Source organism: Galeopterus variegatus, unplaced genomic scaffold (assembly GCF_000696425.1).
Source record: "Galeopterus variegatus unplaced genomic scaffold, G_variegatus-3.0.2 Scaffold4815, whole genome shotgun sequence".
In the NCBI taxonomy this organism is placed as follows: Eukaryota; Metazoa; Chordata; class Mammalia; order Dermoptera; family Cynocephalidae; genus Galeopterus; species Galeopterus variegatus.
In genome coordinates, this window is record NW_007730926.1 from 81,683 (window position 1) to 98,652 (window position 16,970).

The 16,970-nt window shown below is 38.4% G+C and overlaps 1 protein-coding gene across 1 annotated transcript in view; it reads left to right on the forward strand.

Annotated features, from left to right (window-relative positions):
- Nucleotides 1–26: 26 nt before the first annotated feature.
- The window catches only part of LOC103603833 (brefeldin A-inhibited guanine nucleotide-exchange protein 1), a gene marked incomplete at its 3' end in the record, with an annotated part of 90,328 nt that continues 73,384 nt past the window's right edge, over nt 27–16,970 (forward strand). The window contains exon 1 of the mRNA XM_008588421.1: nt 27–445. Coding sequence (XP_008586643.1) covers nt 322–445 — 124 coding nt within the window. The remainder of the gene's footprint in view (nt 446–16,970) is intronic.

Genomic DNA, 16,970 nt, shown 5'->3' on the forward strand with positions numbered 1-16,970 from the left:
CGCCGCCGCCGCCGGGCCGGAGGGACGAGTGAGGTGGGCGGCCGGGAAGCGACCCCCGGACGAAGGAGAAGCAGAGGCCCGACGGGCGCGGCCTTCGAGGGGCGGCCTCTCCGGAGCGGGGAGGACCTCGACGCCCTTCGCCGGCACCGCGCCTGGACCCGCTGTCCCGCTCCTTGGTGATCCTGCCGCTGCCCTGCACACCTCCTCTCCCCCACATCCACCCCCTCTCCTTTCTCTCTTCTCTTCCTCCTCCTCCTCCTCCTCCCCTCCAGCCGCCGGGAGCCGCGGGTCGGAGGAGCAGCCGCCTCCTTCTCTGCGTCCATGTATGAGGGGAAGAAGACGAAGAACATGTTCCTGACCCGGGCCCTGGAGAAGATTTTGGCCGACAAGGAAGTGAAGAAGGCGCATCACTCCCAGCTGCGCAAAGCGTGCGAGGTGGCGTTAGGTGAGCGGGGAGGAGGCCGGGGGACACGGGGGGTGGAATGCGGGTGGCGGCCCACGGGAGGGGGGGTCGCTTGGGGGGCTGTCCTAGGCCGGCGCCGCTGACCTCAGGGAGCCCTCGCGGAGCTCTCTGCTGCCTGGTTGGAGTTGACAGCAACTCTGCTGGATGTGGGGCACAGGCGGGGTGCGGGAGGGAGGCAGTTAGCAGGGCTCGGGGAACGCAGCCGGGCTTGGGATCATGGGGCACCTGGGTTCGAGAGATCAACTTGAGAGTGTGAGAGGATTTCGTTGGTGGGCCGTGCGGTGTGGGCAGGATATCACCCTTTGTGATGAAACAGAAGATGAGCTGTTGTTTATCAGGTTGGAAATTGAGGTGGGGCCGATATGTCAAGATTGGGCGTGGGAAGGGTTCCGTATCGTAATTACAATAAGTTTATCGTTTGGCGTGGTACTTCGGGAAGACCGGCTGAAGTTGTTCCCTTGTTGACAGTGTTGAGAAGGGATTTGCGAGAGGTGCAGCCCGTTCTGACATCTCTCCGCCTCCGCCACAGGAAAAACATAGAGTAATGTTGTATCTGACTGGGCTGACCTGGAAGAACAAGACCAGAGGTTAAGGGGTGGGGGTGGCGGTATGAAAGCGGGGAAGGAAAGAATCTTTAGATAAATTGTCTTTAGATCACAAGGGAAGGGATGGTTTGCAATGGGGAAAATGAAGAAGACAGTGACACCCACCAGCCACATGTCTGGACAGTTGCAGCTGCTCACAAGCTTGAATTGTGATTTATAGTTCAGACGGAAGAGATCTAGTGCAATGAAGCCCGCAGCAGGGAAAATCCAAATAATACCTAGAACGAGCGAGGGCGGACAGATAAGGAATTGTTAAAAGGGGGAGCATTGATAAATCTGTTGCCTCCATCAGACATAAAAGTCGTTTAAGGAGAGACCAGGGCATTTAACACAAAGATTAATTCCTCATGCTTACACTTTATTTTATAGCACTGGAAATAGACTAGGTCAAATTGGCAAGAAAACGAAGCTTGTTAAATGGGCATCGGAAAAAATAGTTCTTGAAGGGAGAAAATTAATAATAACTTAAATGTATGCTAAAGTAAGGAGTCAGGACAGCTTAAAGCAACTTCGCATTTTGATTATTAAAGTAAGTAAAAGACTACTATTTATCTTGCTATACCATGCTGTACAGTTTTTTCGCTCCATTTCTGGGGCCTTAAAATTGGTGTTGTGAAAAACATTATCAAAGAAATTTCATCTTAAACATTTTGAATCTGTTTAGTTTTTCGCCCCCTTCATGGATCAGAATTTCTCGTTTTGTTATCCTTGTAGCTAACAAAAGACTGTTCCAGGTGTACTAGAAGATAGTTGTATAGTGGTTAAAATTGAATTTATGTCCGGATCCTAAAAGGAGTAATTACTGAATAGGGTAGAATGAGGGAAGGAGTGATTTTAGGATTTTTAAAAGAATTGTTGCATGTAGGTTTATGAATAACTTGCAGGTTAAAGAACTTAAGAGACTCTAATTAAATTTTAGTTTTTGAGTGCTGGACAGTTAGCTCTCTTGGTAAGAGGGTGGTGCTGATCACATCAAGGTCAAGGATTCAGATCCCCGTACTGGCCTGCCACCAAAACAAAATTTTAGTTTTTGAGAATTCAGATTTTCCATGTTAGAATATATTTTTAATATGCTAGATTATAAGTATCAAACTGAAGAAATGGAGTGTGTTGGGTATATGTATATTTTTTCCCTCTCCAAAATGCTAACATAAGTAAGCATGCTTTAGTGGTGAGCTCACTAGAAAGAGGCCAGTGTCCTGGGATTAAATCCCAGTTCTGTTCCATTGTAGTATTATTAGACAAGTTCCTGGGCCTTAAGTTCCTTCTCTGTAAGATTAGAGTATTGAACCTAATGATTATATAGTCCTATCCCCTCTAATGTGCCATAAATTTGAATGTACTGTTCTGTTAACTCATGCATTGAGTATTATTCCCACTTTTGATTGGTATCTTTAGAGGCCTATAGCTCCCTAAAGGTCCTTACCATTTCTAGACTTAGGAATTACTTGGTGCTGTATGTGCCAGCCATACCATTGTTGTCCAGTCCAGATTTTTCTAGTTTTTATTTTTTTGCCCATTCCATAAGTCATAAAGAATAAAATTCCTTATTATGAGGAATGTGACTCCGGGCAGGGGATGAGCATCAGAGTACTTTGTTTACTTGAGTTTAAAAGGTGTTTTTTCCCACATTTCATAAAAGATATATTTAGCTTCCTACAAAGCAAAATCTCAGTGAACAATCTCATAGTAGCTACTCCCTGGTGAACTTTGTTTCTCATCTTCAAGTCATTCATCTACATTATCACCCAAATATAAATTGATAGTGATAACCCATTTCATTTTTGCAGAAGTATAATGTCTTACAGTAGGATGGTATCCCCAAATATGAATTGTCCCTGGAAACTATTACAGACCACCACCCCCCCTTCACTATTGAGACCTGGGCCAGACCCACCCTGGTCTCTTGATAATGGGCGTGGCCACCAAACAGATGGGAAAGTAAACTGGTTTGATCATCCCTGGTTTATAGATTGTGAGTGGGTGGGGTTAGATGGTGGGGGTACAGAGGTCATTTTGTAGGTGTTGTTAATGTTTTTTTTGAATGCACCTGCCTGTATTCATTCTCCCCTCAAATATTTATTGAGCATCTACTATGGAGCTGGAGGGAGATGGACAGTAAACAAGAAAATATGTAGTATGTCAGACTTTTAATCCTTTTTTCGTTTGAAGATCATCTTTTTGGCATGTGAGTATATTTCAGAACACTGGTATTCAAAATTCATTCAGCCACCTTTTATCATAATGACCAATTGTAGATAGGTTTTCTGTAAATAATAATCATGTAGTTATAGCTTATCATGTATTCCTAAGAAAACTTTTTTTGTTGTTGTTAAAAAGTGTAACTTTTAGGAAACATCTAGATTGGGGGAAATTTTACTTCATTAAAACAAAATCCATTCATAAAGATACTACATAGAGGAACTTTTTTTTCACAAAATGGGAAATAAATAAACCTTTAAAGGGTATGCAGGGTTATTTAAAACTTTTTTCAAATTGTCTACATGTCAGACTTTACTTTGAAGAATGGTTAAATAAAAATAAAATACTCTGCCCCCATCTCCCATTTTGTTACAATTGACATGAAGCCCAGGGACCCAGGAACAGCTCCAGGTTGCCCTCTCTTGGTACTTGCCCTACTACAGCTTTCTGCAGTGAACGCTAAGCTCTGCAGAGTGAGGGCGTCTAGGCTGCCCTAGCTTAGCCTGATCCATTCCTGCTCTCCAGAATCCTGAATTAAAAATAGTCTGGCCATCTGCTGGCAGATGAGACAACAGCTGAGTTATTTTTAGTTTCAAAGAATTTGGGATTGTTGCGGGATTGGGCTTGAAGGTGGATTGTTAGTCTCTTGGGGAGGGTGCAGTTGGGATATATTCAAATCAGACCTCTAAGTTTCATAAGTTTCTTTGATGTTAGGGTTGTGAGTTGTTCAACTTCTGCTTTCCGACATCGGATTTCTATGAAGGCATCCTGCAAATGTTAGTATGAAAGAGTTCAAGTTTGGAAACTGATGCTGTTATAGAATAGGAGTGAAAACAGAAGAAGGTTCCCTGCAGGGATATGGGAGAATGGTAGAGAAAGAGAATTGTTAGGAAAGTAATTTTGCTTCAGATAGGGTATGAATTTATGTTCATCATATTGTAAATTGATCTACTGAGTTAATTTTTTTTATATAATAAAAGTCTGTTACCTATAGTTATAGTTTCCCCCAGAAATGTAAATATAATATTGAGACTCAAACTTTACAGAACTTGCTTTCTTCTGCTCCTTTAATTTCACCCTTATTTTGGTTGGTATTATAAAAAAAGGAATATGTAGATAGAGGGGAAATTATGTGATTGCTTTTGGCCCTGGTTTTATTCTACTTTTGGTAACTTTATTAATTTTTGTCACATCACCATTTATTAAAAAAAAAAAAAAAAAAAGACATCCCCAAACAACGTTCTGCAGACAGTGAACATTTTAATTATAATTTAAATCCATTAGCAAGTCTCCTTTTAAGCCTTCCTGGATATCTAAAGTAAAAGATGTTTTCAGTAAGTCAGGATGCCTGAATTTTTGAGATGGCTAGGAAAGAAGAGTATAATAAATGAAATGACTGATAGAAAGATTCTATTTGTATTTGTTCTTTTCTTTCACATTTCAGATTGGTTTTAAGGATCCTTGCTCCAGGATAGCTTTGGGAAAAAATTAAGGTGGTAGAGCACAAGTTCTTAGAGAAACTCTTTGAAATAAATAAGTTTGGGTTGAAAAAATGTTTGGATTACAGTGTATAATCTCTTTCCATTTTGCAGATTCACAGTGCACATGAACATAGTTAAGATTCTGAAAAATCCTCCAAGAAATAAACCTTCTCGATTTTGTTTAATGAAGTTTTTTCTAAATTTACTTGACCTTTTTTCAGTGTCCGTTAATGCAGTTAACACACCTAGGACATATCATTCCTTGGAACTTACTTTGGGACACTGTTTAAGGAGGAAGAACAGCAAAGTAGATACAGTAGCTCTAACTACAGATGAGACCATCCTCCAGAAGAGTCACGTGTTTTGAGAAAGCAGTAGTCCTGTTCATGGTATAGGAAGGAGAAGAAAGTCAGAAATAAGGAGCAGTTGGAATGATCAAGATTGGAGGACTGTTTGCTGACTAGCTCTTTCTTTCTCACCCCATCTAGTGGCAGGTAACTAGCTTGTCTCCCCTGATAATGTTTAACTTACAGAGAAAATTGTGAATGGGAAATAATTTGGGTAAATATTTTTCATAATATTCCTCACATAATGGAAGAGGGCTATTTGAAAAGGAAAAATACCTGAGTAAATTATTGTTACCATCCCAAACTAGGTGTAGTCTTCATTTGGATATTTGTTGAACTCTTCATATGAGTATGTGCTGGATACTGCTCCACTGCTGGGAATACCACAGTGAACCAGACATGCTCTCATGGAACTTACATTGTAGTGGAATGAGGGTGATAGTAACAAACTTACCTAATATAATTTTGCCAAATTGTTTCCTGAAGAAGTAGTTCAAAAGGGTAAAGGGTAGGAGTGCTATTTTAGATAGGATTGTCAGGAATGGCCTCTCTGTGAGGTGGCATTTGAATAGAGAATTGACAAGTGAGGGATTTAGCCTTTCAAATATCTGAATGAAACAGAAGCAGAGGGAACAGCAAGACGTGGTGTATTCCGGGATGTAAGGAGGACTGTGTGGCTGGGGGAGAGTGAGAAGAGAAGTGGTAGGAGAGGCCTGAATGAAACAGAAGCAGAGGGAACAGCAAGACGTGGTGTGTTCCGGGATGTAAGGAGGACTGTGTGGCTGGGGGAGAGTGAGAAGAGAAGTGGTAGGAGAGGAGAGCAAATTTGGGATTTTATTCTAACTGTGGAAGCCACTAGAGAGATTAGAACAGGGGAATGACATAGCACATTTACATCTTTAAAAGTCTCACTCTGGCCAGAGATGATGGAGACTTCTACTAGGCTGGTAGTAGTGGTAGGGGTGAGAATTGTTTGCATTTGGAATATATTTTAAAGGAGTCCACAGGATTTGCTGATGGGTTGGAAGAATGACAAAGAGGATATCCATCCTTGTGGCCAGAGTTGCAAGGGGTGGCTTGAGATGGCATTCACCTCAGTGGGGAACACCAGGAGAGAGAGAAAGCCTTTGGAAAATGGATTTTTATATAGTAAAATATTTTCATTCTGCCTTTTACATGTATATTAAAATTTTTTAATGATTAATTTCTTTTTTTTTTTCTTTTTGTCTTTTTTCGTGTCCGGCAACGGACCGCAACCCTCAGTGTTGCGCCTGTACCGGACCGGGACTGGCAATGGGATCGCAACCCTCGGTGCTGCGCCCGCCCCTCGCTCAGCCAGTGAGCGGGAACCGGTCTGTATGTGGGATCCGAACCCTCGGCAGGAGCGCCTCCGCGCTCCCAAGCGGCGCACTGTAGCAGTGCGCCACTGGGCCGGCCCTAATGATTAATTTCTTGATGATGTAATAGGATATTTTCTACTGAGAGTGACAAAAACAATTTCAAATTTGAGTTGTCAGATTTTTTTTTCAGTGAGATTTTTTCCATGGAGAATGACCCTTTCACTTGTCTGGTTCTCTTCTGAAATAGGAACTTTGCAGGCATAATTAGTTAAGGATCTTTTGGGCCGGCCCAGTGGCGCACTGCTATAGTGCGCCGCTTGGGAAGCGCGGTGGTGCTCCCGCCGAGGGTTCGGATCCCACATACAGACCGGTTCCCGCTCACTGGCTGAGCGAGGCACAGGAACAACACCGAGGGTTGCGATCCCGTTGCCGGTCCCGGTCTGGTACGGGGGCGACACTGAGGGTTGCGTTCCGTTGCTGGACACGGAAAAAGACAAAAAAAAAAAAGTTAAGGATCTTTTAATGAAATCATCTTGGATTTAGGGTGGGCTCTAAAGCCAGTGATTGTTGTTCTTATAAGAAGAGCAGGGGACACAGAAGCACACAAAGGAAGAAGGCCATGTGAAAGTGGAGGTGTAGATTGGAGTTTGCTGTTACAAGCCAAGGAATGCCAGCCAGTAGCCACAAGAAGCCAGGAGGAGGCAAGGAAGCATTCTTTCCTAGAGCCTTCAGTTACTGTGATTTTGAGCTTCTGGCCATCAGAACGATGAGAGAATAAATTTCTGTTGTTTTAACCCACCACATTTATGGTAATTTGTTAAGGCAACCCTAGGAAACTAATGAAAGTTTCCTTTATCCTAACTTTTCAAACCCAGTTTGATTTCTTTATTTGAGCTTCCATTTATAGAGTGTACCATATATATGTTTACACAATCAAATACTGTCATCTCTGATTATTTATGAATCTAGAAAGCAGTTATTCTGAGGCTTTAGTGTGTAAGTAGAGTCTCTTGAAAAACTTCTTTAAAAAGAGTCCTGGGGGCCGGCCCGGTGGCGCACACCGAGGGTTGCGATCCCCTTGCCGGTCCTTGTCTCGTACGGGTGTGACACTGAGGGTTGCGATCCGTTGCTGGTCATGAAAAAAGACAAAAAGGAAAAAAATTAAAAAAAGAAGAGTCCTGGGCCAAAGTATTTAAAAGTTTTGTGTTCTGCTTTTGATATTTGTTTTGCTTAGATTTAGACTTGATATAACTAAATTGGTCAATATAGCCTATGTTATCTTTTAGAAAAGGTTGTGAAAAACAATCTTTAAAATATTTTATATTATAGTATTATCTCAGGCAGTATTTTTAGGAAACTCCATGTAAGGCCATTGATTTTTCTCTCTCATCTTTGAATCCAAAAATGTATACAGTGAGACTTGACTTAATCAACTGTTTAACAACCCTTGACTATCTAGAACTTTGCTAAGAAATGAAAAAATATAAGCAGCAAAAGTAGATATCATGAGGTCCAAGCACTTTATACAGAGTAGAATCCTTCTGGCCTTTACTTAGTCTGTTTACTTTTATAATTCCAATAAATTTAATAATTTAGTCTTTATTTTTTATAAACAAATCTTTTTCTTCAAACCAGTATGAAAAGTAAAACTCAAAAAAAATCTCTATGATACTGTTAGCTGGAGATAACCACTATCAGCTTTTAAAAACAACTTTATTGAGGTATAATTTGCATACTGTAAGATTTATCCATTTTAAGTAAATTTATTGAGTTGTATAGCCATTACCATAATCCAGTTTGAGATCACCCCATCACCCCAATATGATCCCTCGTGCCTATTTATAGTTAATCCTTGTTACCACCCCCAGCATCAGGCGTCCACTAATTCCACTTTCTGTCTATAGATTTACTTTTTCTGGACATTTCATATAAATGCAAATATACATAGGTGGTCTTTTGGGCCTGGTTTCTTTCCCTCAGCATGTTTTTGAGATTCATTTGTTGTAGCATGTATCATTACTTCATTTCTTTTTATTGATGAATAGTATTCTATTGTTTGCACATACCCCCATTTTGCTTATCCATTCACTATTTGATGGACATTTGGGTTGGATGAATAATGCTGCTATGAATATTTGTGTGTAAGTCTTTGTGTGGGTATACATTTTTTATTTCTTTTGGGTAGAAAAACCTAGGAGTGGAATTGCTGGGCCTTACGATAAGTTATGTTTAACTTTTTAAGAAACTGCTAATTGTTTTCCAAATTGCCTGCATCATTTTACATATGCACCAGTAATATATGAGGGTTCTCATTTCTCTACATCTTCTTCATCCTTTATTATTGTTTGTCTTTTTTATTTTAGCCATTTTAGTTGGTATAAAGTGTTACCTCATTGAAATACAGTTAACTTTTTGAAGTATTTTTTCTAGACTTTATTCTGCATACACATATACAGGAGTGTGTGCACACATGCACAGTTATATTATTTAAAAAGTTGAGCTATTGGCCCGGTGGCGCACTGGAGAGTGCGCCGCTTGGGAGTGCGGCGGCGCTCCCGCCAAGGGTTCGGATCCCATGTGGAGACCGGTTCCCGCTCACTGGCTGAGCGGAAGCAAAAACATTTTATTCTTTCTGTTTCCACTCTCAACTTCCATTTCTATGGCTGTTAGAGAAAACTGCTGAATGGCAAATTAGAAGGAAAGGTACTTTTGTTAATAATAGCAGCATATGCTTCCCTTAAAAAGTCAGTGAATATGACAAGGTATATTGTCTTCAACTTTTATTTGTGGTTATCCTCAGTTATTTTCTGAGTTAAAACAAATTTTTTTAAATTCTTAATTTTTTTACTTTTCAAAAGGACACTAGAAAAATTACAAATTAATATGCAAAATTCTGGTTTCCCTAAGAAAATGTTAGGTTCTCAGAATCATCACCATTATAATTCTTTCTATTTGCTTCATTTTTCTTGGCTTGAATGAAAAATGTCTTTAAGAAAGGTTGGTTAATCTTCTGTTTTATCACTGAATTAAAATTATGAATATTTGCTAAGCAGTTTTAAACTTTGTATTATTAAATTGAATAGCCCTTTATTTTTTTAACATTCCCTCAAATAGTTTCTACCAACTGTCTCACTGACGTTTTTTATCCTTAACATTTATAAAAGTAATATAATCTTTCATTAATAGCAAATAAGAAGCTTTGTTTGATTTTGCCATTCATGTTTGTTTAAGTGCTGTTCTGTGTAACTAAGATATCTCTTACCAGTTTGCTTGACTAAAACTTCTTAATGTAAAGGTTTTGTTGATTTAGTAAATTAATGTCCCCAAATATTTTGTTTGAGTCACTGTTAATAATTTGGCTTTCTAGGAGGTGTATAAGAATTAAAATATCTTTGAGTTTGTAACTATTCTCAAAGATGTTTGCTTTTCTTCAGTTCTTTCCAATTTAATTTTTTAAATTATTATTTTTATCTTCAATTTTTTATTTAAAAAGTTATCACAATACTTAAGTTCCTTTTTTTTGAACCATCACTTTTATGATTATTTCCTGCCTGATTCTCCTTATCTTTCTCCTTCCTTTTCAAACTCTCAGAATCTCTATTAAAACGTTCTTGATTCTTACAGACATATTTTAAAGCAATTGAGGCAATTTAAAAATGATCAAAGGGTAACCTGAAATACAAATTAGCACCTAGTTAACAAGTCTTGATGTGACCTCCTAAATGACAACTAAATTGCAGAAGTGGAGGAAAATTCACCACATTGTAGGAAAACAGATTGATGGCAATCTATTGCTAGACTGCAGGAGGAATGAGAAGAAACTAAAAGGATGAGAGAGAAGAGATACATATAGAGGACAGGAACATAAAGCTATGTAAACATATGTATAATTCATTTCCACAGACATAAAAGAAAAATTAGAAATTGCAAGCAAACCAATAATCAAAGATATTGGAGAAAACTTCTACACCAAAAAATACCTGTGTGTGCACATTATCATAGTTCAGGAAGAAAAAAACTCAGTGTAAACAGACTTTACATGTGTCAGTCTAGCAATATCTTTTACTATTAAGGATAAAAAATTAATCCCATAAATATCCAGGCAGAGAAAATAAGCTTCCAGAAAATAAATTGTAATAGTTCAGTTTCTTAAGATTGCAAGGAAGAGAGTTTGCCAGATAACAAGGTAACCTTAACTAGTAGGAGTTTGCTTAAAATGATAGAACCGCAACTCTATTAATAAACTTTAGATATTCTGTTTTATGTCTTTCTTTTATTATATGGCTTATCTTGCTTCTCTTTCTGTTTTCTTTTTCTCTTGTTCCCTTATTTTTTTCCCTCTTTTCCCTGTCTCCTTCATCTATCCATCCCTTTCGCTCATTTCCTTTATTTCAAATTCTATTTCCAGAAAATTGTTGTTAGAAAATAATCAGAGACGTGTTGTAAGATATATGTATAAGTTTATTCATTATTGTGCTGCTTAAAATTGCTAAAAGTTGAAAATAGCCCAAGTGGTCAACAATATGGGATTGATTAAACCAATAATGTTATGTGCATGCAGTGGAATACTACAAAGCACTGAGTAGCAATGTGCTGGAAATATATTTATTGATATGGAAAGATGAATGAGTGGAAAAGCAGGTTATCTAATAGTATTTTTCTTAGAACAAATATGTGCAAGTATAGGCATACATAGAAAAAGTGTTTCAAATACAAGGAAATTTTGACACATATAATCATATCAAGAAACACATTTCACTGTCTTGTTTTGTGGTAGAACTACAATAGAATATTTATGAAGTTCTTAGAAGTATATGTCATTGAACAGTCTATATGCTTCTAAACAACTTTTCTGTAAATGCAAAAATATCATCTATTTATTTTCTTCCCCAAGCCTGTGGTATTTATATAATCATATCAAGAAACACATTTCACTGTCTTGTTTTGTGGTAGAACTACAATAGAATATTTATGAGGTTCTTAGAAGTATATGTCATTGAACAGTCTATATGCTTCTAAAGAACTTTTCTGTAAATGCAAAAATATCATCTATTTATTTTCTTCCCCAAGCCTGTGGTATTTAAGTGTATAGTAAGAGAAGAAAAAGAAAATACACACAGAAGATAAGTAATGGGCTTTTTGTTGAAGCAGAAAATAAAATCAAGAAAGAAGGTCGCTGACATCAAATATAGATGATTTATTGATGGTCACATTTGTTTACCAGCAAGTCAGCTTAGTAGTGAACAAAGGGACAATTTAAGTGTCTTCAGTATTGCTTAGAGAATGCCTGACTAGGATCAATTGGAAATTAATTGTACTCTGGGCTTCATTACTCGTTAGCTTATGATAACAGGAAGGAAATTGTTTTGTTCTTCAGATTTACTATCATGACCTTTCTCATTTTGACTTCTCAAAATGAAGACAGAATAACTGGCCTCACATGCACCTTTGACTAGGAAATATTTATAATTCATACCTCTGGTAATCTCTCTAAATGTTATATAAGAATTAAAAAGTGTTTTTGAGAGAACCTTGTTGGTTATTGTTACCTTCCAAGACACAAAGGAAGCTGGGTTTCTCCTCAAAAAACCCTGTCTTAATCCATTTATTGTTGCTATAACAAAATACCTGAGGCTGGTTAATTTATAAAGAAAAGAAGTTTATTTGGCTGACAATTCTGTTAGCTGGAAAGTCCAAGAGCATGGAACTGGCATCTGCTTGGCTTCTGGTGAGGACTGTGTGCTGCTTCACAACATGGTGATATTGTGGAAGAAGTGGAAGGGGAAGCAGGTGCATGCAAGAGGGAAAACACCAGAAGCAGCGTTGCTTTAGAAAAATCCTGACAGCCTGCTCTTACAGGAACTAAACCATTTCCATGAGAACTAATCCAGTCTCGTGAGAAAAACATCAACACAGTTTAAGGACCTAATCAACTCATAAAGGCACCACCTTTCAACACCACCACATTGGGAACCAAGCGTCAACATGACTTTTGGTGGGAATAAACCAAATTCAAACCATAGCAAACCCTAAGCCAAGAAAGGTATGTACATGTCAGAAGATCTCATTTCCATGTATATATCTATTGAGATCTTCTCAACACATTCAGAAAAGGAATGAAAAACTGATTAAAGAGTATAAGTTTTCTTGATGTCTATAGAAAGGCTAGTAAACTGGCATAGATTTGCTTTTGCAAATTCTTAGATCTGCATCCTCTCTAGAGTTGGATACCAAGTTCTTTTTAATAATATACAACCTGCTACTAATTAAGTATTTTCTGTATATCTCATTTGAGCCACAAATTAATACTGTAAGTTTTATATCCTCTGGTTCTCATATTTTATTATTATAAATGCTTTCCTGAAATCTGAGCTAAAATTTGCACATTGCCTTATAACTTGATTACAACTCATTTAATCCTGAGTAGATGAATTTCTGTCTTACTTCACTTCCTTGTCCATTGGGAAATTTCTCAAAAATCTTCTCCCATATTATACCAATTTAATATTTATTTGCATTTATTACTACCTCTTTTAAAATGTAGATAATCTTTACTGGGAATAGTAAACATATTAGACATATTAGTTATTTATGTGTTGTTGTTGTCCATAGAGTTCTGGAGAGTGCTTTCTTGCATTAACATTTAGCTGAGTTTTGCTCCACTGAGAGAATGAGAGATTTGAACTGAAATAATGGGAGAGAATGGATTAATTTTGGAACATGGGACATTACAGGACATGATAGGACTGGGATAGGCCTGATAAAGGCTTCTTTAAATAACACAAAGGTAGCATGAGGCTGTGGGTAGGAGAGATAGAAAGGTGCAGAATGGTGAGGTGAAAAATTATTAACAACAACCTTCTTACATTTAGGAACAATATTATTATTTAGAGGGTATAAGCATTCATTATAACTTGTGAGATAGATTGTTTTGTGCATGTGGGAGGTAATGTCCATTAATAAGCCATTTTCTGTTAAATAAAATCAGTGGATTTTGTCTCTGTGTGGCTATTTGCGACAGCCTAATGTTTTCTATATTAAATTTTGTTATTATGAACTCTGATTTTACCACAGGGTTAAAAACCAATATGAAGATACTTTTTTAGCCTTCACTATTTATTTCTTGAATACCTTCATTTTGTCTTACAATTGTTTTAGATACTAGAAAAACTAGGGAACATTGGTACTTGGTCCCTGTCTTTAAGGAGCTTATAGTCTCCTGGGGGGAGACAGATTTGCAATAAATAGCTTTTATAAGTGATATATAGGTGCTGTGGTAGACATGTATGAAGTTGATAGAAACCCAAAGGAAGAATTGATCAGTTTTTTCCAGGAGTAGTAGTGGGGGCGGGTCAGGTACAGCTTTATAGAGCAGTCGCCCTAGACCTTAGTCTTGGGAGATCACCAGCTGAGTAGGATGTAGAAGAACATTACAGACAGAACTAATTGCTTAAGCACAGAGGTGTGAAAAAGCATGGCTGCACTTAGGGACCTGCAGGAATTTCAGTATGAGTATGGGGTATAATCTGGGAAAGAAAGCAGGGGCCAGATCATTGAAGACCTTTTCTGTCATGCTAAGGAGACTAGATAATTTCTTATAGCCAGTAGGGTGCCAAGCAAAGGAGTGAAATAATGATGTTGCATTTCAGAAAAATCACTCTGTTGGCATTATGAAAAATAGATTGCTGGGATTCAGAACTGCAGGCAGCAAGACCATTATATTAATAAACGGTTGCCACAGTCCAGATTTGAAGAAACAAGGGCTTGAACCTGAGACACTGAATATGGAAAGCTTAGATCTCAGGACTTCATAACTGTTTGGGTCTGAAAAATGAGGATGATTCTGAAGTTTCAAATGAGGTGATTTTGGGCTGTGGATCTGTTCACCAAAAATGGTAGCATAAGAAAAGTACATTTGAGATAAAGGGGTTAAGGAAGGAAATGGATTCAGTTATGGTTAAATTGAGTTTGAGACGCATGTGGGACATCTAAGTAAAGATGTTTAGTTGATAGTAGTCCATAACATGATAGAAGCTTAGGGGAGACATCTGAGCTGTAGATAGAGGATTAGGTGTTACTAACATATAGTTAGCTACTTAGGTCCTTTTGGAGAAAAGGAGATATGTAGTAAGTTACCTGGTAAATTTATTCTCTCATTTATTGCTTTCTTTAAGAAATATTTAAGTCCCTATTTGTTCCAGATTTTATGCTAAGCCTGTGGAATATAGATATAAAATATGGTCTTTGCTGTTAAGGAGCAAATTGAAGGAGATGAACATATTAGATAGTTTCAATATAATAAGGGAAGTGTTGTGATAGTAGTATCCAGAGGAAACTATGGGAATAGAGAAGAGCAATTACCTTAGCCTGGAAATGCAGAGAAGACTTCTTGGAGATGACAAAGAACATATGACTGAGGCAGTCTTGAAAGGTACTTGCTAGGCAAATTGGTGGTGGGGTGGAATTCAGGCAGAGGGCACAGTTTGAGCAAAAGCCTATAGATATGAAATAGCAGGTCTTTTCAGGGGTTCACAGTGTTCCTTTATTGTTGGAGTGTGGAATGCAAGGAAGGGCATATGGAGAGATGGTAGTGGTATACAGGGTCCAAATTGTGGAGGGTCTTGTGTGACATGCCACAGAGCTTGAACATTATCCTGTCAAAAATCATTCTGGCACCATGTAGAAGATGCATTGGAGCCAAAGGCCTGATGGAAAATCAGGGCCCGATCTAAAGAAGTAGCAGAAAGGATGGAGAAATCAAATTTAAGGAGTTAAAACAGAAGTTCTCATCCTTGGGGCCGGCCCGCTGGCGCACTGGATAGTGCGCCGCTTGGGAAGCGCGGCGGCGCTCCCGTCCGAGGGTTCGGATCCCACATACAGACCGGCTCCCGCTCACTGGCTGAGCGAGGCGCGGGAGCAACACCGAGGCTTGCAATCCCGTTGCCGGTCCCTGGTCCGGTATGGGGGCAACACTGAGGGTTGCGATCCGTTGCCGGACACGGAAAAAAGACAAAAAAAAAAAAAAAAAAGTTCTCATCCTTGGATGTGCACTAACCCCACCCATAGAACTTCTTAAAAATGCAGCCAACTATATTGCATTACTGGAGATCCTTATTCATCGAGTCTGGGAACAGGACTGTGCATCTTATTTTGCTTTTTAACTTTTTTTTTTACATTAACATACAGTAAAATTGACTTTCTTTTTTGGTGTACAGTTCCATGAATTTTAACATGTGAAGATTTGTGTAACTTCTACCACAATCAGGATACAGAACAGTTCTAGCACCCCAAAAAACTCCCTCATGCTATCTTTTTATAGTGACACCCTTCCTTGCATCCCTAATTCCTGGTAGCCAACTTTCTGTTCGCTGTCACTATAGTTTTGTCATTTTAAGAATGTTGTATAAATAGAATCATATAGTATGTGAACTTTTGAGACCTGCTTCATTCACTCAGCATGCTTTGAGATTAATCCAAGTTGTTAGCATGCATAAGAAGTCTGTTCTGGGCTGGCCCCATGGCTCACTCGGGAGAGTGTGGCGCTGGTAGCGCCAAGGCCGTGTGTTCGGATCCTACATAGGGATGGCCGGTGTGCTCACTGGCTGAGCATGGTGCAGACCACACCGTGCCAAGGGTTGCGATCCCCTTACCGGTCAAAAAAAAAAATGTTGTTTTGTCTATGCTAGCTAGGTAGCCTTTCCTTGTAAATTTTAGAATCTGCTTATTTATGTGCAGAAAATCCTGCTGGAATTTTGAATGACAGTGGATTAAATCTGTAGATCAATTTGGGGAAAATTGACATCTTTACTGTTTTGAGTCTCCCAATCCATGAACATAGTATGTTTCTCCTGTTCTTTAGTTCTTCTTTGATTTCTCGTTAGTATTTTTTTCAGTATATATTCTGTAGGATTTTACTTAAGAATTTCACTTTAGGGAGAGCTATTATAAATAGTACTGTTTTTAAACTTTTGGTTTCCAGTTGTTCGTTGCTAATTTTATAGAAATACGATAGATTTTTATGTGTTGCAACCTTGCTAAATTCACGTATAAGTTCTAAGAGTTCTTTTTCTTCTTCAAGATTTCTTGGAAAATAAGAGACAAATAAAAAACAAACAAAAAAGATTTCTTGGGATTTTTTAGGTAATCATGTCATCTGTAAATAAGAACAGTTTTATTTCTTTTTTTCCAATCAGCATGCCTTTATTTCTTTTTTCTCTTTTCCTCTTGCACTGGCTGGGATGTTGAATAGAAGTGATGAGAGTGACATTCTTGCCTTGTTCCAGATCTTGGGAGGAAGCATTCAGTTTTTCATTAAGTTTGGTTTTGGCTATTGGTTTTTTGAGGCTATTCTTTATCAAATTGAGGACATTTCCCTCAGTTGCTGTGTTCCCGAGAGTTTTAATCATGAATGGATGTTGAATTTTGTCAAATGCTTTTTCTTTGTCAATTGGTATGATCATGTGATTTTTTCATGGTGGATTACATTGGTTGATTTTTTTCAATATTAAATAAGCCTTACATCCTTGTAATAA